Source organism: Epithele typhae (assembly GCF_022376455.1).
Source record: "Epithele typhae strain CBS 203.58 chromosome Unknown BXZ73scaffold_7, whole genome shotgun sequence".
Lineage (NCBI taxonomy): Eukaryota > Fungi > Basidiomycota > Agaricomycetes > Polyporales > Epitheliaceae > Epithele > Epithele typhae.
This window is the reverse complement of record NW_025954198.1, coordinates 785865-808395: the sequence shown is the minus strand read 5'-3', so window position 1 is coordinate 808395 and position 22531 is coordinate 785865. Positions and strand designations below refer to the sequence as shown.

Below are 22531 nucleotides of genomic sequence, written 5' to 3'. Positions count from 1 at the left end.
AGTGTGCGCAGCCAGCACACATGGAGACGCCCGTGCAAATCTCCATCACAGCCGGTGTCTTGCTTGACCTCCGACACGTTTAGCGTTTCCCCCCCTGGCCCACCGGCGATCGAATTGATCCTCGGCATTGCTCTTCAGTTCATCCTCTTCGGAGATCATCGCAACGGGCACCCGACGGTCCGAAGAGCACGCGAGACAGTTCTCCCTAGTTCTCCCCAAGAGATAAGGGCCGCCGACGTTGCTTTAGCCTTCATCTTATCAGCACCGATAGACTTGTGGCGGCCGCAGACTCGAGCAAAGGAAGACGCGATCGACAGACCAGGCCTGACTATCTCCGCTCATCCCCTCCTCACTGTTCTCCAAATGCTTCGCATCGGTGTCGACGTCGGAGGTGCGTCCCACGGCTAGAAGCACGAGCGCGAACATCGGCTGACCCTCGCTCGCAGGGACGAACACAGACGGTGTGCTGATCGATGTGACTCGTCTTCACGAGCCGAGCCGTGGTGTGCTCGCGCACTACAAGGCCCCCACGACGACCGACGTCTCCAAGGGAATCGAGGAGGCCGTCCGCGAAGTCCTGAGGCTCGCGTCTGTGTCGCCTACCGAAGTCGCGTCAGTCAGCATTGGGACGACCGCGTTCATCAACGCCGTGCTCGAGGCGGACGCGCGCAGGCTTGCCAAGGTCGCCGTCATCCGTCTCAGTAGCGTCTTCACCAAACAGTGCCCGCCTTTCATCGACTTCCCCAGGCCGCTGCGCATTCTCACCGAGGGTCATGTGGGTTACGTCGATGGAGGTTTCGAAAGTAAGGGATAGTCATTTCTCCTCCCTTTGCAAAGCTTGACCCCCCACAGTTGACGGTAGAGAGATCCGACCGATCAACGAGGCCCAGATTGTGGAGCAATGCGCCATTGTCAAGGAAAAGGGACTTAAGAACGTGAGTACCTTCAACATTGTATCTGGCGGGGCGGGTCGGCACTCCGGACCGCCTGCCGGTACATCAAGTATGCTTGTTTTTGACGCATGTGAATATTCGTTAGGTGGTCTTGACCGGCATATTCTCCTCGCTTGACAACGACGGAAAGCAAGAAATTGCCGCAAAGGCTATTATCGAGCGCGAACTCGGGCCTTCGGTCAACGTGGTCGCCTCACGAGAAGGTGAGTGCATACATCGTGCACCCCAACAGTTGTCTTATTTGCTTCCAGTGGGACAGGTCGGCCTGCTCGAGCGCGAGAACGCATCCATCCTCAATGCCTCCATCCTCACCTTCGCTCAACGCACCATCCGCGGCTTCCAGAATGCGATGCGCACCCTCGAACTCACATGTCCCCTCTTCCTCACCCAAAACGACGGCACCCTCACCACCGCCGCGTCAGCCGCCCGCCTCCCCATCCGCACCTTCGCCTCTGGGCCCACCAACTCCATGCGCGGCGCTGCCTTTCTTGCCGGCCTCGACGACCGCACACGCGGCTCGTCGGAAGTCGAGAAGGGCAAGTCGACCATCGTCGTTGACGTCGGTGGGACGACCTCCGACGTCGGCGTGTTGCTCCCTTCCGGGTTCCCGCGCCAAGCAGCCTCTTACATCGAGGTGGGCGGGGTGCGGACGAATTTCGCGATGGCGGACGTGCAGTCGATAGCACTGGGCGGCGGCTCAGTCGTTCACGCCGCGGAGGACGGGAAGGTCTCCGTAGGCCCCGAGTCTGTCGGATACAATCTCACCCGCGACGCTCGCGTTTTCGGAGGAAACGTCCTGACTACGACTGACATTATCGTGGCAAGTGGCCGGGCGGAGCTCGGGGACAAGGCTCTGGTAAGCGACGTCAGCGCGGACACAGTCGCGCAGGGTGTCCAGCGCATCAAGAAGCTTCTGGAGAACATCATTGACAAGTGCGTAGGCGCTCATCTGTCGTTATTTCCTAGAGTTCACGGGCTTGTTTCAGGATGAAGACGTCTCCCGAAGACATCACCGTCCTCCTGGTAGGCGGTGGCAGCATCATCTCGCCCGACGAGCTGGCTGGAGTCAAGGAGATCATCCGCCCGCCATTCTTCGGGGTCGCAAACGCCGTCGGTGCCGCCATGGCGAAAGGTGTGTGGGCTCGTCGCCTGGAAATGATACAACGTCCCCTGATCACAGTCGCAGTTGCTGGCGAGATTGACACCATCGAGATTCTTGCTGGCCGTGATATCCACACCGTGGTCGAGGCCATCAAGAAACAGGCCATCGCGAAGGCCATCGCAGCCGGCGCCGACCCAGGTAAGCGCGGGCCACAATGGGGTCTACATCGCACATCGTTCTCAACGATGCCATAATACCATAGCCACCGTCAAGATCGTTGAAGTCACCAACTTGCCAGTCCAGGTAAGCTCAGCCTGCCTCTTCACCGCGACGATATGCCGATCAACTCCGCGACAGTATGTCACCAACCAGGCTACACGGATCATCGTGAAGGCTGCGGGTGATCTCGCTGCCCAGGCGGTCGCGTCAGTCGACGGCGCAGAATTTGTTCTCGTAGACGTGTCCGAGTCGAACGAGGGTGAGAAGTCTCTGACTAACGAAGCTGAAGCCACGGAAGGCAGCGGCATCGGAGAAGCCCCGATAGACATCGACACGTACAAGCCCACGATTCTCCCGGATCGGGCATGGAAGCTCACGGAACTTGATATTGGTGAGCGAGTCATTACGGCCGTCTAGAGTCCTGCTGATCTCTCATCGCCTTCTCCACAGAGTGGATTGCGGAGGGTTGTGCTGTTGTGGGAACGGGCGGTGGTGGTTCTTCATACCCGCCGTTCCTAATGTCTCGCGCCGCGCTACGTGCGGGCAAAGAGATCCTGGTGAGGATCGGCCGGAGGATGGCACGCATGCACGACTTCTGATGGGTCATTCCGCAGGTTGCTGACCCTAACGACGTCCCGGAAGAGCAGCTCTTTGTACGGGTCGGATTTATGGTTCGTGAACGTCTTCTTCGCGTGTATAACGATCTCACATTAATTACAGGGATCTCCGAGTGTCGGAGTACGTAACATAAAAATCCGATCGATGCTGCGACCATTCACATCTGGCCCTTCTTTCTAGATGGAGCGCCTACAGGGCGGCGATGAACTGCCGAGTGCGTCGAGGGCGCTGATGCAATACATTGGGGCAACAGAGTTCGCTGGTTTCATTGCCGAGGAGATCGGAGGAGGTAACGGTGTGCAGCCCATGATTGTTGCAGCAAAGACTGGCAAGACGGTGCTCGACTGCGACCTCATGGGCCGTGCGTATCCTAACGTAAGGGTTTCTCTTCATGCACGTCTATAGGCATCCTTTTAACCACGCATTACGTCTCGAGATAGATGTACCAAACGTGAGCAGTTCCTTTGACGGCCTTTCGGCTTCCGGCTTCCGGCTTCTGATCATTGTATTGACACACGAACCTAGGATTCCTGGCGCGTACGACCTCCCGAATAGCCTCACCCCCTGCGCCATCTCTGATGGCATGGGAAGCACCATTGTAAGCCACCTTCTCAGCGACCTCCTCTCCCCAGACTGGGACACTTCCACGACGTGCTCACTGATCCGCCGACAGGTCCTCCCGTCCGCCCGCAACCTCAAGGCGGTCGAAGACATCCTGCGCGCCGTCGCGACGGAAATGGGCTCCAAGGCCGGCGTCGCCGGCTATCCCATGTCTCGCAAGAACTGCTCCGACTACGGCGTCCCGCATAGCGTCTCCCAGGCGTGGCGGCTCGGGCGCGCGATCGCGCTCTGCCGGAAGCACAACGACCTCAAGGGCATCCCCCGCGCGCTCCTCGGCCTCCAGAACGGCGCGTGCCTCTTCGTCGGCAAGATCGTCGACGTCCGGCGCGAGGTCCGCAAGGGGTTCACCTGGGGCGAGGTCACGATCGCGCCGCTGCTCGAGGAGGAGGAGGAGGACGGCGGGAGCCCGGGCGGCGCGCTCGGCGGCACCACGCTCCCGGTGAAGCCCGACGACCGGCTGGTGATCCCGTTCCAGAACGAGAACCTCTACGCGTACATCCTCTCGGCGACTGGGGAGAAGACGGTGAGCACCGTCCACACGGCCCCGACTGGCTCGGCCCCCGACGCTGACCGGACGTGTCTGCTCCCGTAGATCCACACCACCGTGCCCGATCTCATCACCGTTCTCGACTCGCAGAACGGTGCGGCTCTGGGCACCCCTGAATACCGCTACGGCCTGCGGGTTACCGTCATGGCGTTTGCTGGCCACCCGTTGTGGACGACGACAGAGGGCCTCGCTTGCGGAGGACCCGAGGCGTTCGGGTGAGCCCCAGCACGTTATCGTTCTGTTTTGGCACGATTCTGACGAAATCGCCACTTCGCCGCAGCCTGGACATTGAGTTCAAGACCATTGGCGCGTACCGCGACCCTGTCAGTGTCGTGAAAGAGTTCGCGAGCGCGTGAGGCAGCCGATGTGCATAGACTTGCCGCATATGACGTTGCCCTCAGCACTGAGGTGCTAGTAGTGGATTGATTATTTACCATTTTATGTTGATCTCGTCCAGAGTCTAGTCGTTTAATGAACGTACTACTACTGCCTCGTACACAAACAGCATGTCATGCACACCGTCCCTGTCAGCATTCGAGCGCTGTACTACACCGCATTTGTCCGGTTCTCCCGACGGAAATATCCATGCTCTTGAAAGCCTTTGCAAGTACTGACGCTCACAGCTTGTGATCGACTGGAGCATCTGTTGCCATACTAGCGGTAAAACATGAGAGAAGTGCAAAATCGTGATCGTGCCCGTCCCTCCTGTACAATAAATATTGGAAAAGTCAGAATACTCTTTTTAAGATACATCGAAGAACATGTGCCAAATTTCAGAGGGAGGGTATGAGAAAGCGTCAAGGAATGGAAAAAGTGTGCACTTCTGCCTGCCTCAAAACCGGTGCGGATGTGCGCGTTCGTCCACATCTTGGGCCACCCGACACGACAGGCAACGGCCTGGCTTCGGAGCTCGAAAATGCGTAGGAAAAGACTGCGAAAGATGTCATTTCCAAGGGTACAAAACGGGGGCTCAGGTGACCTTTTCTCCACATCGTTCGACAATAACACGGGTTATCACTCATACTTACTTCTTTGTTACTCGCATACTATACACATTATATTGTCTTTGTTCTTAGCTACATCGAACATTGCAGAGAAAAGGTCACCTGAGCCCCTATTTTTGTACCCTTTGAAATGACATCTTTTGCAGTCCTTTCCTACGCGTTTTCGAGCCCCGAAGCTAGACCGTTGCCCGTCGTGCGAGTTGTGGAACTGTGGGATGCTCATGATACATACCCCCCGAGTGTGACTGTATGCTCCAGAGGTCAACGCCCAGATATTATGTACAGCGTCCACAGCGTCCAGACGTTCTGAGCGTGACTATCCGCGCGCCATGAGTGTTCGGTCGGCTCAAGGCTGGCGGCGTGAGTTTTGCATCACTGTCTGCTTGCGCGTACAGGGCGCTTCGTCATTGCCGGCATGACATTTCGTGACAATGGCCTTTGCACAACTGTGCCCCTGTGAGCTCGACACCGACGGCAGTGTTACTAATCAGTGACAGGAGCATCTAATTGATACCGGCGGACTGTCCGGCGCATTGCGCACCCCGGCAGTTACACTTTCTGGGCAGGGCGGCTTCTGTTGCACAGAGATACTTCAGGAAGCGGACACAAAGCAGTAATCTGCGGAAGCGTAGTGGCCATATCCCCAGTTCTATGTACGGTGGGATGTGCACGCTATTGGCCGGGAGGTTCAATACACGCCACATGTAGCCATGTCATGGCGCATCTGATAGCGTCGCGAGGTCTGGAGCACTCGAGTCCATCCATTGAATGCAAATGTCTGGGGAGCAGAGGTGTCCCACATGTAATGAATCGCATACAAACATGACATCATCTCGCTCAGGGGCGTCGACACCTGACGCGCAGCGGTAGGGCATTGTGGGTGGGATCCCAATGTAGGGGAGCCCCGTGTGTCGTGGACAGAAAGCATGGACGAAGCAAGGAATACATCGAACTCGTAGCTCCCATAATAGTAATGGGCCAACGAGCGGTAGATGGATACGACATGTAGCTACAGCTCCCATGATGGTAATGGGCCAACGAGCAATGGATGGATAACGCGCAGCTCCGCAAAGCTCCCTAATGGTAATGGGGTGGCGCGGGCGTGGGTGGAAGGGACGCAAAGGACGGGGCTGGCGACGTACCGAGGACCTTTGCACCCTGCCCACGCCGCTTTCGGCCGGTCTGAAGCCACTCTGCTCGCAATGCCATTCTGCTGGGAGCGGAGGAAGCCGTGCAAGGTCGGTGACGTCCGCTCCACGCGCGGAGTCGGCGGGAAGAGGTAGAGCGTCAGCGGCGAGTCGGGCACAAGTGATGGCGGGGCTCGGTGGAGACGGGAGTCGGAGCTGGAGGACGAGCATGAGGGTGCTGCGTCGTTTCCTCCCGTTGGTTGAGAGGCGGCGCTGCTGCGAGCACCTCGTTGTTTACCTTTGTGTACATTGTGGCTGTGATCCCAACACTCCTCCGACTTCAGTTGCCGTCGCCTCTCTCATTACACTTGCTTTTCATCACCTACAAGTCATCGAGAAACTCCCCATCCTGCCTGCGGCGTAACGGTCGATCGTGCCTTCCACACACCATGGTCTCTGTACGCAATGCTCCGCTCAAGGGGTCGCCCCTGACTAAAGATGAGGACGAGAAGACCAAATCCACCTCGGAGACGAAGGTCGATGCCAACCCAACGAAATCCATGCAGTACGAGTCTGTCTTAAAGGTGCGTTGTGCGAGTTTGGCTTGTCCGCCCGAGTTCTTCAGTAATATAAGCTTTTCAGGGTATCGCCTCGGGAGAGTTGCTCCCCCTTCCTAGAGACATAAGCATCCTCGGGCAATTCTGGGTTGATTGGTGCTTTGAGGCCTGCCCTGACGATGAGCGCCGTGATCTCGCTCATGTGAGTTTGCGCCAATCGTCGACGTTCCCTGCTCGCGCTGATGAGTCACGTTTGGAGTACTATGATGACGACAGCATCCAGTTTGAGTATGACCTAGTTGTCCTCCCTAGCAAGATGTGCCGGGACTCGAGGGTGAGCAACGAAGGCCCTCACGACGACATCCGATACATCGAGGGCCCCGTCCCGTTCCACGCCCCCTACCATGACACCATCATCGTCGCCGGCAAGATTCTGTTGTCTCTCTTCCAGGACGACATCTTCCAGCTCTCTACGTTCACCAACCTCTCTATTGACGTGATTACCTCCATGAATATGGTGCTGCAAACGTACCGTGCTTGGATGAAAGCAAGCCCGCCCCCTCCGTGGATGTCTTCAATTTGCGACGAAGGCTGCGACAAGAACGACGCCCCTTCACCTCTTCCGACGCCTACGTCTAGCGACTCAAGGTCCGAGAAGGAAGGCGTCGCTCCCTCGGACGGCTTGGTAATCACGATGGGCGCGCTTGCTATGGATGAGACAAGTCTGTCTGAGGCAGAGACGGACACGTCGACTTCTTCTGGGTGTCTGGAGGGGCGTGTGGCATTCACCATCGAGTCCGTCAACAACGGCGTTGCCACGCTCAAGGAGTCCAAGGAGTCCCGCCGTGCGCGCAAGGCTAGGAAGCGTTCGCGGAGACGGGGCGCCAAGGGTCGCTCCGCCGACGTCCATCATACCTCACTCTCGGCGACCTAAGATGCAGACAGGTGGGATACGGATACGGACTGGTAAGGTGGATATAGACACATGTTGCCCTGCGGTCTTCTTGTACAGTATGCAACGGATAGAGTGTTCGTGTATGTAATGATATTTTCAGTAGTTCTTCATGATAGCACCGCGCGGCAGAAGCGAGACATCGATGCAGGCGAGTGTCTGTCGGACTGTCGAAACACTGACGGCGTCGGCCCTGAGAATGACAATTGTATACGCTGCGTAATCATATTCAAGAAGTACAGTATCGTGACTCTATGGTACATGCCATCCTACCAGAGTATCTGCATTGAGTCTGGGACAAAGGGCAAGCACGGAAGAATTATCGTTCTCCGGATGGCCCAGAGGTAACTGAACGGATTATACGAGATAGTCACGGATGATAGGTGAGCTGGTTCAAGAGGGGCAGTCGATTGTAGTGACAGAAGCGACGGATGCGTCGAGTGGATAGGATGGGTCCATGTAGCAAGAATGAGGGGTGAATGCATGATACAAGTGGGAGACCTGGTGATTGGTGTGCCGATATAGGGTACCTTGGTATGTTTAGTAATAAGTACAAGCTGAACGGGTCAGGCGGACAGCGACGAGGGGAGTTGGAGGTCTATGAGCGGCTGCTCCCCGCCGCGCCCCATCCTCCTGGAAGGCCTCGCCGTCGCTTGAGACTCTCCGTCCGCTGGAAGGTGGGGTATCCATCCGCGTCATCTATGACTACTTGGTGGCTGCGGCCGCGTTGTGGCTCGTCGTCTTCATCCCAGTCATCCGATTGAGCCTGGTGGCCGGCGCTCGATTGTGCGCCGCATGGAGGTGCTTCCGGAGACTAAGGATGGAATACTGGCGCTTAGCTGGAACGAGAAGTCGGGCCAGATCAAGCTCGCCGTCTTCGTCGTCCGAGTCGAAGACGTCATACGCTCCGTCGTCGTGGTGGATGACTGAGACGCGTCGACCGTCCACCCAGTACATGTTGGCAAGTGCATCGTCCTCCACTCGAGTCGACGCGAGGGAAGGGACCCGATCTATATGACCGCCTCGGGACCCACGTCTTCCACGTGCTTGACGGTCTTTGTGGCGGAGAGACCCGACCACGCTTCCAGGTACGCGATCCCCGGCTCGAGAATTCGAGCGAGAACCCGGTGCAGACCTGCACATGACATGCGCCGCGTTGACAGTGCTGGGAGCGGTCTGTGGACGGCTGGGGTAGAGGGAGGCGCCAGGGGGTAAAACGGATGAACCCCGAGCTGCCTTCGGTGTAGAGTTGGCGACGGAAAGTTTGCTGGGCCTGGATGGCCGTGTCGTAGCATTGGTTGCACGGCTTGAAGATCGCGCGATGGGTCCACCAACTCGTGCATCGGCCTGGCCTGACCCTACAATCGCTTTCGTGACGGAATCAAGCCATGATGCAGGAAGGGGAGGCTCGTCACGCCGAGCGAGCGAAGACTCGCGGGTTGCCGAGTGTGGTTGCGGGAGGTTCGGCACTGAGGCCATGTGTCGGAGGTAGCCTCGGCGGCCGAGACTTGGGCATATGCGCGTAAATTGGCGGTAGTGAGATCGGCGCGAATGCCAGGGGCACGTTCATGAAGATGGCGCCGCATCGGTTGATAGCTGACAGCGCGACTGTCTGTGGTATTGCCGTTGAGCAGGACGACAGAATAGTCGTAGACGCGGAGTGTGGGGATGCAATGGAGTTGTTCTCTGCTCGAGACGACGCTTCTGGGCGAGAGGGGAGTTCGGAGTGGAGTGGTAGACGGGTGGCCGGGAAGAAGGGCGGTAGACATGCGAGTCTTGGTGCCGGGGAGTTTCTTCTTCGTCGCTCGGAGGTTCGCTTCCCGCAGCACCAGGCAACCACCCGAAAGCAATTCTCTGATGCGCCAGGTCGACTGTCTCCTCCGCTCTGCAACCATCGCCTCCAAACGCTCCGCCTGGGGGTGAGCACCCTCGTCTCCTTATACCCATTCTCCCTCAGGAGGTCCTCCATGCATTCGAGGGTCTTCGAGGTGCCTCGCCGGTGGAGAGGAACGCGGCCTGGCTCACCCTTGGAGAGAGCGGCCGGATATCGCGAAGGCTGCCTACCGCGGACGGGCGTCGACGGTCGCTCTGGCTCCATTGCCCGGGTGGATTGGGGGAAAAGTTCCCTTAGTGGCCGGGGCGCTCGTCGGGTTGGTCAGGCAATGCGACAGGTTGTGTGGAATGTATGAGGGGGCCGCAAAGCTGGCAGGGATGGCAGGGATCCGGGGTGCGCAGAGGCGTCGTCGGGCGGGTAGGGGGAAGTGGGAGGGTGAAGGAAAGATGGGTGACTGAGAGCACCGGCAGTGGTCATCAGCATGGTCCATGGGGATGGGCAGCGCCCGTTAGCGAGCGTCCGAGCGCCGAAAGGGCGGCTATGGATAGATAGTCAGAGATGGTCTTATCTCATCTCTTATCTTATTTGCGAACATTTGGCTGGGTGGCGCGAGGGAGGCGCGAATGACGTGACCCTTTCGCCCGAGATGGCCGATTACATGATCAAGAACTCGCAACCCTGAGATGTGCCCAGACAAGCGAGATTGACTAAGGGCCGCGGCATCGGCAAGAGGCCAGTCGTTCGTCCCGCCCATTGCCAGCTACGTACGTGCCGAATTTACAGCGGGAAGGGTCACCATGAGCCAGGAGGGCAAGCGTGGGCAGAGGCTCGGACAGACCGTGAACCGGAGTGGTTGGGGGTGGTATATTCTCATCTGGGACGCTTTGTTCTGTTTGTTTCATAGAGAAATTCGAGATGTTGAGGCCTTCTAGGTGGGATATTGTTTCGGTGATGTGGTTGCTGCCCATTTTCCGTAGATCGCCTTGGACAGGAGTGCTAGGCTGAGCTAGCAAGCGCCGCGGTGGCCCACGACATCGGCGCCTATAGCCTTATGTCAGCAGTGCTACCTGCTCATTCGAAACCTTTTTCTGCACGCTACAGCTACATTTTACACATACACCTCACACAAAAGTTGTACAGAATAGTGGATAGAAGGGACGTATAGGACGTTTTGGGAGGACTTCCATTCTCACTTATCAGATGAAGTTTTGCACAAAAAGGGCCTATACGTCCCTCGAGCATGCTTATCTCATTTACATTGCATTGTTTCCAGAGCCTACAGAGTGGTAGTGAGGCTTTAAAAAGGTTCGCAAAGAGGACGAAGCCTTTGGCGCCGGAAGGAGGTCTGCCGGTCTGGCGACTTCCAGTTCTGGTGCGTGCCCTCAACCGGGCCTCGACTGGGTCTCCCGCTGGCTGTGCTGCTTTGTGCGTAGCGACCTGTAGCGAGAGTCCCGCCCAGACTCGGGCCGCCACCGCCCGGACTTTGTCAGCAATCTCATAGACCACGTGATCTTTGTGATTGTCCAAAGATCAAAGATAATGGAGACGCACGTCTCAAACGCCCGGACGCGCGCTAGCTCGGCAAAGCGGGCGCTGCCCATCCCCATGGTCCAGCATGGGAAGGGGCTGGTGACGTAAGCCGAGGCGCCCACGTGCCATGTCGCGTCAAGCGGCAGATTTGTTTTCATCCACGATCGACCACGCCTCTGACATTCATCGCGGCCGTTACTTTTGCAGTTGTGCCATAGCTCTTGTCCTTCATCAGAGTCGCGTCTCGTACTCTCAGTGTCGGCGCAATACTCGCCCGAACGACCCGATTATTAAATTCCATTTGGAATCACCGCGCTCGAGTCGCCAAGACGCCCTCCATGGTCGCGACCTCTCTCCGTTGCTCACCTCCTCCGCCTCCAGGCCCGAAGCCCATTCGGCGTCTGCAGGAGTCTGTGATCAACCGTATTGCTGCGGGAGAGGTACGCACCGCCCACTACAAACTCCTTGACACTCACTCAGCTCCCTCGGCGCGACAGATCATCCATCGACCCTCGTCCGCGCTCAAAGAACTCATTGAGAACAGTCTCGATGCCGGTTCGACGTCCATCAAGGTCACTGTCAAGGATGGTGGGATGAAGCTCCTCCAGATACAGGACAATGGCTGTGGGATCCGGGTGCGTCCCTCGGTGGCAGTGATTCGCCCATAAACAGCTCACAGCATCTTCAAGAAAGCTGACTTACCTCTCCTCGCCGAACGCTTCACCACCTCCAAACTCTCCACGTTCTCCGATCTCAAACATTTGACCACATACGGCTTTCGAGGCGAGGCTCTAGCATCAATCTCCTACGTCTCGAATCTAAATGTGGTCACAAAAACCAAAACCGACACCTGTGCATGGAAGTGAGTCCTTTTTCTTCGAACCTTGGAGTGTCTGAAGTAATCTCAAGTACACGAGGGCGTGCTACGTTGATGGAGCTTTGAGCCCTGCGAAGGCTGGTGCGAATGCTGATCCTAAAGCATGCGCAGGCAACGAAGGAACGACGATTACAGTGAGTGTAAAGAACACATACATTCTGCGTATAGCCCTAAATTCTCACTATCTAGGTCGAGAATCTTTTCTACAACACTCCGACACGACTTTCCGCACTTCGAGGATCATCCGAAGAGTATTCACGCATCCTCGAGGTTGTCACCAAATATGCCGTGCATAATCCGCATGTGTCATTCACGTGTAAAAAGGTGATGTGAATCAGTCAGCGATTCTGGCTTGTATGACGAATGTTTCATGTAGAGTGGGACCCCGTCGCCGGACGTGTCAACCCCCTCATCGTCAACAACCGTTCAAGCCATCCGTCTCGTGTATGGACAGACGTTGGCCAAGGAGCTCTTACACGTCGTAGTGTCATCTTCAAAGCAATCCTCTGCGACGTCTGAAGATGCCATGGACGCCTTTGATGAAGAATCAGATGATGATGAGGCATGGAATGCAGAGATCAGGTTCACGAACGCAAGTTATCAAGCGAAGAAAACTGCCTTGTTGTTGTTCATAAATCGTGAGTTTCCATCACACGCCCTCCAAATTGCTTCGACATGAGATCCAGTCCATACGATATAAATGCTTGTTTCTATGTGTATCACGTTGAGCGAATGGATGACGACGATTTGAGTTTGAAATCACCCTTCTCTGCCCGCGTTTCACATATCAGTCGGGGCGTTGGACCTTCTTTGGCTCAGGTTCAGCATGTGGAACATTGCTCTGTCGATTGGCATATCGAAACGGACATGGTTTCCTGATTACTGTTTTTACCTTTAGATCGCTTGGTCGAGTCTTCTCGTATCAAGAGAGCCCTCGAGGGAGTTTACAGTGGAATCCTTGCGAAAGGAGCATCGCCATTCATCTACTTGAGGTGCGTTCTGTGATAGCAATCGCGAAACAGCACTGAAATCACCAGTAGTTTGCGAATAGACCCTCGTGCGGTTGACGTCAATGTGCATCCGACGAAGAAGGAGGTTCATTTCTTGAATGAGGACACCATCATAGAACGTATCGCCGACGCAGTACAACAAGCGCTACTCGGGAAGAGCCAATCACGAGCCTTCGAGTATCAGGTTCGCCCTTCTGTTTTGGATGGTGTCACTTTGTTCTCTGAAGATGCGACGACGCACAGACTCTGCTTACAGGTGGCATCGCCGAGCCCATCCATCACAGAAGTCGAAAGGCAAACGCAAAGCGCAACCAGATGACAATGAGGTGATGGATGACGAGGAAGAGGGTGCGGATGACCAGGTCATGGCGGCACCACAGCTAGCGAAACGCAAGGTGTACGCCCAACACAAAGTCAGAACTTCTCTCAATAACCGCACGCTGGACTCCATGTTTCCAGTCATCCATCCTTCTCAGAAGCCCAGTTTGGACAGTGCAGGCAACCATCAGGCGCCTGCTACTCCCTCAGTATCAAAAGACACGGGAATCAAAGAGTCCGAAACCATCCTCACATCCATCCGCCAGTTACGCGCCGATGTTCTCAAGGCCCACACGGCCGTAAGTCCGGTCCTCGGTCCATGGACGTATGGAGCGCTGACCACCATGGCTCCGTGACCAGAGTTGACTGAGATCCTGAACAAACACACATTCGTCGGCGTGGTGGATATTCCGCGATGCCTCTCGCTTGTTCAGCATGGGACACGACTCTACCTTCTCAACCACGGAGCGCTGTCAGCGGAACTCTTTTACCAGCTCGGACTCCGACAGTTTGGCAACTTCTCGCGTATCCGACTGGACCCGCCACCCGAACTCCGCATGCTCGTCGCTCTGGCCGTCAGCACCGAGGAGGCGGTGTCCGAGGCCCATATGGATCGAGATGTGATCGTTGATGTGAGTCAAACTTCAAACTTCCATTTTCCCTCAGGGTGGACCCGTGCCTATGGCCTTGAGGCGTACCGCTCACGGACCCTTTTTTGTGACTCAGCATATCGTGTCCATCCTCATGTCGCGCAGAGACATGTTGCAAGAATACTTCAATCTCGGCATATCGGAAGACGGCCACGTGGAGACGCTCCCGCTGCTCCTGCGCGACTACACTCCAAACCTCGATAAGCTCCCGCTCTTCCTCATGCGTCTCGGGCCCCAGGTACGCGCGTACACGTGTGTGTGCAACCCGGACCCTTGTTCTTCTCCCGTGACCGGTCGACCGCCGCCGTGCGGCTGCGACGAAACTGACCCGATCGCCCCACAGGTGGACTGGACGGCGGAGAAAGAGTGCTTCGAGAGCTTTCTCCGCGAACTCGCGTACTTCTACGTGCCTGAGCCACTTCTCGACACCGCGCCTGCACGCTCGGCAAACGGCGACGCGGAAGCACTCGACGGCGCCGCGCAGAACGCCACCCTGTGGCAAATACAGCACGCGCTCTTCCCGGCGATGGCGCGCTACCTCGTGCCGCCGAGAAGTCTGCTGGAGCGGATGTCGTGCAGGTCGCGGACCTGCCGGAGCTGTACAAGGTGTTTGAGCGGTGCTAGTGTCGCTCCGTGTGGGGCCGGCGGCACGATGGCGACTTTACGCTCGCCGAATTCTGCGATTGCATCGAATCTCAGTAACGGTAGAGTACTCCAGTCCGCGTCGCTGCGAGGATGGGATGGCGCCAACATAGGGTTTCCGTGGCATCTTGGATGTGCTTTTCATTACATCTGTACGGCACGGAGTGTGTAATGGGACAGGGTAGCTGTGGTTCAGCGATCATCATAAGAAGCCATCTTCATTACGGGAATCGTATTTCGATCGACGGCACACGCGAACGATGATGAAATAGTACAAGCGAAGAATATTCGTCGCCCAGGACGCCCATATCGAAGAGGCAACGACTCGGCGAACATTGACGTTAACGTTTGTGCTTCTGCATCAAGGGTTTTCATTTCATATCAAGAATCTGGGTATCCATGTGCTGCATCCTGACTCCCGAGGGAACGAAAAGCATCAGATGCTCTCACTTTTCCGCTAGGGTCATCGCTCGGGCCGAGAACTCTAATGTTACACGATCTCTCGATTATATGACTTAATAATGTACAGTGCGGGCCAAGGACGACAGAGATGGTCATTGTACCGAAGAAAGCATGTCAAACTTGAAACCAGGAGGATGAACGAGCTACGCTTCATATGTGTACGAGAGCACTGCATTGGACGCATCGGACTACGCGGCACGGCATGGTTGGAATGTCGTGGCATCGAGGCCGAGGAACGATCAGTGCATGTCGACATCCCGGTCATGCGCATCTTCAAAGTCGCTGAGGCCGAATATGTCGTCGGCGGCCAAGTCATCGAGATTAAGTTCTGCTTCGGCGGCGTAGGCAGCAATCTCCTCCTCGTCCAGATCCTCGGGCCCTGTGGAGATGGCGTTCAGGGCTGCAATAGGGGTGTGTCAACACGAGCGCAGAAGATCGGAAAATGAGACGCACCATGCAAATCGTCCTCCCACGATTGCGGGTCCTCCATGTCGGGGTCGAACGAGGAACCCACGTCTAGCGAGTAGGACAGGCGGTACGCGTGAACCTGTTTGCGCTTCGAATTGTCCATGATGCGGTGGTAGAACTGGGTGGGCGCCGCCGATCAGCACCCACGCGAGAGCACACGGGCGGGGGGTCCACACGATCCACCACGTACCTCGTCGTTCAGCATCTCGTCCTCGTCCTCATCCATCATCTCGTCCATGCCGTCACTGCTGGGCTCGCTGCTCAGGTGCCTGCTGCGCCGCACGAGCGCGCGCTCGCGCTTTTGGACGGCGCGCTCGACGGCGCGTGCTTTGAGGCGTTCGCGGAGAAAGGCCTTGCGTGGTGGCTCCTCGCCCGTCGCCCCTGAGAGCTTCCCTGAACGAAGGTGGTCGGACCACTGGCGCCGCGCCGAGCCTGGTATGCCGATGACAGTCGGTTTGGGCGCGCTGCAGGGCTGCTGAAGCCATTGGCCTTGAACTGCGCACGACGACGCGACTGGGCCTCGGTGGACGGCGAAGATCCAGAAGGGCTGGCGAGGGGCGATGATTGCATGGGTGGGCACGTGTGGGCCGTGGGCGAGTAGTGCAGGCGAGAGTGGGAGGGCGTTGCTGGGGGAGGGAGCGCGAGGGTCTGCATGGACGCGTCGGAGAGCGAGACAGCGGGGTACCTGGTGGCGGTCGGGGTCGGCGATGAGAGGCGCTCGATGTCGCGGTACGCGCTCATTCAACAACCCGCGCGTCGCGTCGCGTCAGGTGACATTATCGCTGGCCAGAGCTCGGCGCTCCGATGAGCTCGCTGTTCGCCCATGTCGTGAAGCGATACGATTGTATACTCTACCCACCATGCTCTCCCCACGACCAGCCGTCTGATCTTCCTCATCCTGCAACTGTTGTCTTCGGTATAGACGCTTAGAAGGCCCCACGACCATGTGCATCCAAGGGCTAGCGGCGACGTGGGTCATGATGTCTGGTAAGTAAGCCTCGCATAGTATGCAGGAAGACCCACGGAAGTTTGACATTCGCGCAGCATCCCTTTCTGTTTGAGTGATCCAAGTCCAAAGAATGGCTTGCAGATGGAGCATGGACCATTCAGCGAACCTAGGAACAGTGAGTCGTGGGCTGTCTATTTTCCCCACTGAGCCCCAGTCGAGACGCAACGCATCATACCATGCGCTCCTTTTTGTCTGGCGAGTGTCTGTAGTACGGCCTTTCGTTGGTGTTTGTCGTAAATAACAAAATATCGCAACCTTACCCACTCAGTTTCGCCTCGATGCAGAGTGGGTATCGGTCGCATTCGCTCGCCCCATGTTTCAAGATCCGGCTCGCCCAGGATGACGCCGGGTGTGTCAACGTCATGTTTACGCGCAAGGGTTCGGGCCAGAGCTGTGTTCGCCGCGATTAGATCGCACTCTCTCCGATGTATCTGTACCCTTTGTCGCGCTGCAGATGAGTAACGTCACCTCCGCGCCCGTCTCACGTTTCTCTGCGGCTATCTGGATTGGAGAATCCAGGGGTTCGCTTCTCGACTACAAGGGGGTGTCGTCTCGTTGGAGATGCAGGCATGGAAGGACAAGTACATGCCGTCACACGGCTCCGCCGATCATCCTTCCCACCTCGCCCTCTGTCCGCAGCCTGAGCGGATGTCTGGGCGGGAAACATGACACTCCTCCCTCGAGGCGACACCTAGAGCGCCGACATTGCTGACCACCACGTGAGAGGTGATCGAACCCTGCGAACCCTGTTGATAGCGGACAGAGATGGATGGTATTTGAAGGGCCAACTGGCAGCCCATCGCATCCACCCCCACCCCCTCACAAGGGATCCCCTTCTGCCCTTTGCTCTGCCCTCGGTCTCTCTTCGTCCTGCTTCCCTCTCCCCAATGCTCTCTTATGATTTCACCAGTATGCGCCAGGTTTCCGCTCGGTAAGTGCTTTGTCTGAACCCCGACCCCGTCAACAGGCCGTGCATGCGGCATACCGTGTTGGAGGGAAGCTTCAGGTGCCCTTGACGTCGGCGTCAATCTGCCTGACGCTGCGACGTCTGTGCTGTACATGTTATCGCCCGTGCTCATTACTTCGCTCTTCTAGAGAATTGTATACCCCTTTCGATCCTAGCGGTTGCCTCGAAGGTCACCCCTTCGACTTCCCTCATGCCCACGACCAGTTCGACCAGCCGCCCATAGGACCGTGGGGATATCAGGATAACCCCGTGACGGAGGACGGGTCGTCCCGTCTCCCTGGCCCAGCCCAGCACGAGTTCGGATACTCGCACCCTCCTCACTGGGCCCACCCCTCTGGCAGCCGCTTCGCAGACTTCTCGGGCTCGCCTGTGCCGCTTCTCCCCTCCGCCGCTCCGCCGTTCTACCCTTCGGCCTCGATGCCGGCGCTCCCGCCCTTCTACACCCCATCCCTCATCCCCGTGGCCGACGGCGGGCCGTTCGACCTCGCCGCCGAGCAGGACGGCAATGTGCGGTGCGAGTGGCACGGGTGCGGCGCGTCCGTCGACTCCGCGAACCGCGGCATCCGCGCGCACCTGCGCCTGGTGCACAACGTCCCCGGGCCCGACAAAGAGACGCGGATCGCCTGTCGCTGGGGGCCCGGGGGGCGCTGCGCCGCACGTGCGGCCGACGCGGTGCGGCCGAAGGGGATGTGGAAGCACATCGCGACCTGCCACCTCAAGACCTCCGGAAGCGGTGCGAGGATGCCAGAAGGGTTTCTGCCGCGAGGACTCCCTCCGCCGGCACAAGCAGCTCTACTGCCAAGGCCAGGGCTCCCGCCGCTCGCCTGCGGGCGGGTCCGATGCCGGTGTCACCGAGTACGGCGAGGAGAACTAGGGCGGAGTCAGCGGCCGCGCCGCGCGGGCCCGAGGCGGCGCGGTCGCGGGTCGGTCGCTGTGCGGTGGGTGCTCGTCGTCGTGTCCGTTGCGCCCCTTCGTCTTCCGCGGTGTCGTAGAGGACGGCGTGGCTGCCTGAATGCCGGGCTCGGCCGCGGGGGTGCGCGAGTGGGCACTCCCTCCACTTCCGCCCCTCCGTCATCGTTACGACGCCGGCCGTCTATCGGCGGGTGCCAGTGGTTGCCGCCGTCATTCGGGGGCCATCTCTGTCTCCCTGTCGGTGGCGGTTTCTCCTTTACTGAGCCTCGCTTCCGTCCGTCTTTCTCCCCCTTTCTCCGAGAGAACTCGGAGCTCGTCTTGGTACTTGTACGTATTATCGAATCCCCTTTCACCCGCTCTGAACTATGTATCCATCCTCGGAACTATAACCCCAACGATATGCCTTCTTGCTTTCTTCCCCTATTATATCCCGCGTGTAACATATGCTCCGTTGACCCTCTAGATAACGTGTATGCTATACTCAAGCTCCGACGGAGCCATTGCCTAATCTTACACCCCACTCAGTGCATTCAATACAATTATTCCGACTGCGTTCTCCCGTCTTCTCTCTTCCACGCCGCTCCCAACGGACGATCTGCCAGAAGCTCTACCAACACGCTGCCGCTGCCGCGCCCATGCCTCCCCTCCGCACCTCGCCTCATCTACATGTACTACCTCCTCCGAGGCGAGTGGCGAGCGGGCCAACGTGTCACTAACCACGCGGACGCCGATTAATGGGCCAGACACGCATGCCAAGAACCTCGGGCACCAGCTCCCGGCCCCCGCAGAGTCGGACAACCGCCGCAGCAAACGTCGCCGATAACGGCGCCACTCTTCGCAGACGTCGACGATAAGCCGCAAGCGGCAGGCACCTCGAGTCGCCGAGTCACGATGGCGACGAAGACGGCACCCCACACACACCGGTCCCTGGCGTACCCTCGCCCACAGCGGCCAGTGGGGGTCTGTGAGCCCATGCGAGGGTGCTCACATGACGGGGCTAGGATCGAACGTTTGAACCCTCCGTGCGCGCGGTGGGGCCCCCCCGCAATCGCGCACTTAACCAAGCAGGTTCGCCCGGGCACACGGGACGCGCGCGTTGGACAGGCACAAGGACCGAGCGCAGCCACCGCAGCGGCGTGTGCTCGCCTCCCAGAGCAGTCGACGGTGTCTTAGCCACGTGTGGCCGGGAGATGCACCGTACACCGTACACCGTGGCGGGCGGGGTGGACGCGCGCTGCCGTGCACCGCTGCCCGCACCGCCATGCGGAGGTGCGGCAACTAGCGGGGCTCGCGAGTGCTCCGCCGACCCGGGTCGTGTGAGCCGACGTGGTCGACTCGTCCCTGGCAGGACTGCGTTCTGGATGACATACGCAACTCCCTTTTGGACCCGCATAGGCCGGTGAGCGTCCGCCCGTGGCGTTTGAAGGGGGACCCTTTGGTTCTATCGGGTCCTGCACGGCGGCCGTGCACGGCGCTGTGCACTTCGATCTCTCGAAAACGCACCGGTCATTAGGGCTTTATGCGGCTCACGCACAAGATGCCGTTAAACAGTGCAATCTACTCAGGTTCGACGCTCGAACTTCCTTCAGCGCTGAGCCGATGCACGCTTCTCGATCATCAGTCAGAATCGCAACACCCGAGACATCTCAGGCTCTCGACGCCACGTTCGAGCCCGCTCGACGCGCTCGACACGCCCCTTGTCGCGAGAAGAGGCCGGGAGCAAAACTTGATCATGAAAGGTGCACGCCCCTCGATCACCCTCTCTCCCGGTAAGTTCGATGCGCGCACGACGTAGTATCGCCCCTTCTAGCCGGGCCACACGAGCCGCCGTCTGGGGCCAGGGGGGAGGGGGCCCGCGCCTGCAGTACACCGCGGAGGACACGCTCCTCGACGGGCAGTGCGACGCGTGCGAAGTGGACGCGGACGTCTTGGAGGGGCAACCACTGACTCGCCAGCCTGGGCTCGGCGGCGGGCGCGGAGGACGGATCAAATGCTCCAACTCCGGGTGCAACCGACCGTGGGAAGATACCGAAAATCCTATCCACCCCCACACCGCGCCCATCCCTTCCCTTCCGCATCCCGCGCGCTCTCGACGCGATCCTCGCTGTCCAAACGCGGCAAGCAGGAATCGAGGCGAGCCTCCCCCACACACGCGCACGCGAGCCGTGCCAGCCTCGAGGCCCCCCGTCCCCTGCTCTTACGTCCCGCCCCCGCCGCAGCCGCAGACAAGCTCCGTGCGCGTTGCTGTCGTCCCCGCCGCGTGCCCGTCCACGAGGGGAGGGACAATGGGCTCCGTCCCGCCGGCGCGCACGCGGGCGCCTAGCTGTACTCGCATTCAGCTTCCCTCGATCGCGTTCCCGCCTTCGTCCGCTCTCCGTCGGCGGTCTCGCGGCCAATCGGCGCGCGCGAAGGTGACCGCGGGTGACTCTTCCAGGCCACCGCAGCACCGCCGTCCTTCTCGTTCATTATCGGGCGCGGGCTTCGGAAGGACCTAGGACCTAGGGCCTCGCGCGCGTCGGTGTGTCGTGGCAATATCAGGCATCGCCAGGGCGGCGCGACGGCGCGCCTGGAAGCTCGCCGTCTATCTATCCTCTTTCTGTCTTTCGTTCGCCGCGGCGAGCGCTCGAGCGTGCAGAGCTGCGGCACCCGCGAAGACACAGCCTGCCGCAGAGCGCGCGCTCAGACCCTGCGCGGCCCTCGTCCAAAGCCTACACGCGTCATCGCCACCTGCACCCCCGCTTGCGGCACCCGGCCAGAGGCATGGACAGAGGATGTCGATGATAGGCACCCCCCACGGGCCCAAGGGCTCGCAGGCCCAAAAGCAGCGACAGGATGCCCGCCGCAACCCCCCCGACGCCCACCGAACCACACCCACACCACCAGATCACAGCAGCCGGGGGGGCTACACACACGCACACATGTACAGTGCCCAGCACGCCGGCTCTGCCCCCGTCGCACGCGCACCGTCCCAGACTCCCACCAGACCTTGAGCTTGATTCCGTTCTGGGGCTCAAAGCGTCGCGTCCGAACGTGCCTGGCAGTCACGGGACCGCGCGCCGCGCGAGAATCAGATCCTACTTACGAGCTCGACGCCGCTCACGCGTTAACGTTGCCGTCATCGCGCGCCGCGCGCCGCTTGTCCTTGCGCGGGTGTAGTGTGCGTACGGGCCCAGGTACCTCGCACCCGCTGTTCCTGCGCCCCACATATGTGCATGATCGGTGACTCGACACCGGACTTCGTACAGTGGCACCGTTGTGAGGTGCGTCTGCCCGCGCATTGCGCACGCAGCTCTACTTATTCTCTAGCGGACGCTACGACTGCGGGCGTGGGCCGATTAGCACACCTGGGGTAGTCGTGCGCAAGGTTTCCTGTCCCTCGACCCTCCCCGGGTGGCAGTGTACGTGAAAGCCCGATCGGCCTCGCTACGTAGCACAGGCCTGGCCGCGACGTCCTCGGACTCAGACTCATCACACGGCTATCACGCGAAATGGGCTGCCAGTGCAGGCCAGTGCTCGGGTGTTTAGCCTCGGATCAGGCCTTTCCCCCGGCGTGCAAACCTGGAGATGGGAGCCCGCGCGATCATCGCGTCGACGCGAGTCGATGCTCGCGTGCGATGCTCTCTGGAAGTACTCTGATGCCCCCTGTCTGCGCCAGCGCCGCTGCTTGAACGCCGACCGGGCTCTATGGCGTACTTAGGTCGGTGGCCACTCCACACTCCCCGGCGCGGCGCGGGCTCGGGACGCCGCACTGCAGTTACGGGCCCTCTGCAGTGCAGGGCGCCGCCGCTCCGGCGGCCCGCCTTCGTGGCAGATATGCCAGAGTCGGTGTTTGATCGCGTCGCACAACCTCCGCGAGGAGAAACAGTCCGCCGCCGCCGCCGCTGTATCGCGTACTATCTCTGGGGCGGCCTTGAGGCGTTGTAGTGCCACGGGCAGGCTCCGTCATACATAAGTATCCGAGCGCTGGAGCGAGGCGCGTGGACCGAAGTACGGGTCGTGAACTCGTCTGTGGGCACAGCAGTGCGAGCCTGGGGCAGCAATAGCTTCACACTTGGAAACTTTTGCCACGACCTCCATCATTGACCGAGTCGGTGTCGGTCTAGGCGCGCGGACCTGCGGACCGAGCCCCAGGGGTGTTTTTAGAAAATAACA

General features: G+C 59.0%; 6 protein-coding genes across 6 annotated transcripts; 4 read left to right on the top strand and 2 right to left on the bottom strand.

Annotated features, from left to right (window-relative positions):
- Positions 1-363: 363 nt before the first annotated feature.
- Positions 364-4416, top strand: BXZ73DRAFT_42296 (hydantoinase/oxoprolinase; the record flags this gene model as incomplete). Its single annotated transcript, XM_048018931.1, has 18 exons — positions 364-391; positions 447-803; positions 853-953; positions 1039-1156; positions 1205-1886; positions 1940-2085; positions 2140-2253; positions 2318-2358; positions 2413-2665; positions 2725-2831; positions 2889-2945; positions 2995-3012; positions 3073-3267; positions 3333-3343; positions 3418-3490; positions 3566-4036; positions 4106-4275; positions 4341-4416. The coding sequence occupies 18 exons, from the start codon at positions 364-366 to the stop codon at positions 4414-4416; spliced, it is 3018 nt and encodes a 1005-aa protein (XP_047881044.1).
- A 2224-nt stretch (positions 4417-6640) lies between these two features.
- Positions 6641-7682, top strand: BXZ73DRAFT_75268 (uncharacterized protein; the record flags this gene model as incomplete). The annotated part of the gene is made up of 2 exons (XM_048022183.1): positions 6641-6775; positions 6834-7682. 2 exons carry the CDS (start codon positions 6641-6643, stop codon positions 7680-7682), a joined length of 984 nt encoding a protein of 327 aa, XP_047881043.1.
- A 616-nt stretch (positions 7683-8298) lies between these two features.
- Positions 8299-9179, bottom strand: BXZ73DRAFT_88460 (uncharacterized protein; the record flags this gene model as incomplete). Its single annotated transcript, XM_048024957.1, has 2 exons — positions 8299-8441; positions 8516-9179. 2 exons carry the CDS (start codon positions 9177-9179, stop codon positions 8299-8301), a joined length of 807 nt encoding a protein of 268 aa, XP_047881042.1.
- A 2223-nt stretch (positions 9180-11402) lies between these two features.
- BXZ73DRAFT_98536 (DNA binding protein) lies at positions 11403-14543 on the top strand (the record flags this gene model as incomplete). The annotated part of the gene is made up of 13 exons (XM_048027712.1): positions 11403-11504; positions 11562-11699; positions 11754-11916; positions 12053-12075; positions 12131-12265; positions 12318-12579; positions 12840-12933; positions 12982-13135; positions 13236-13568; positions 13632-13901; positions 13996-14157; positions 14263-14460; positions 14499-14543. 13 exons carry the CDS (start codon positions 11403-11405, stop codon positions 14541-14543), a joined length of 2079 nt encoding a protein of 692 aa, XP_047881041.1.
- A 719-nt stretch (positions 14544-15262) lies between these two features.
- Positions 15263-16145, bottom strand: BXZ73DRAFT_88458 (uncharacterized protein; the record flags this gene model as incomplete). Its single annotated transcript, XM_048024955.1, has 4 exons — positions 15263-15423; positions 15477-15609; positions 15682-15884; positions 15905-16145. The coding sequence occupies 4 exons, from the start codon at positions 16143-16145 to the stop codon at positions 15263-15265; spliced, it is 738 nt and encodes a 245-aa protein (XP_047881040.1).
- Positions 16146-17387: 1242 nt separating this feature from the next.
- BXZ73DRAFT_75265 (uncharacterized protein) lies at positions 17388-18341 on the top strand (the record flags this gene model as incomplete). The annotated part of the gene is made up of 3 exons (XM_048022182.1): positions 17388-17431; positions 17596-18156; positions 18188-18341. The coding sequence occupies 3 exons, from the start codon at positions 17388-17390 to the stop codon at positions 18339-18341; spliced, it is 759 nt and encodes a 252-aa protein (XP_047881039.1).
- Between the last annotated feature and the right edge of the window lie 4190 nt (positions 18342-22531).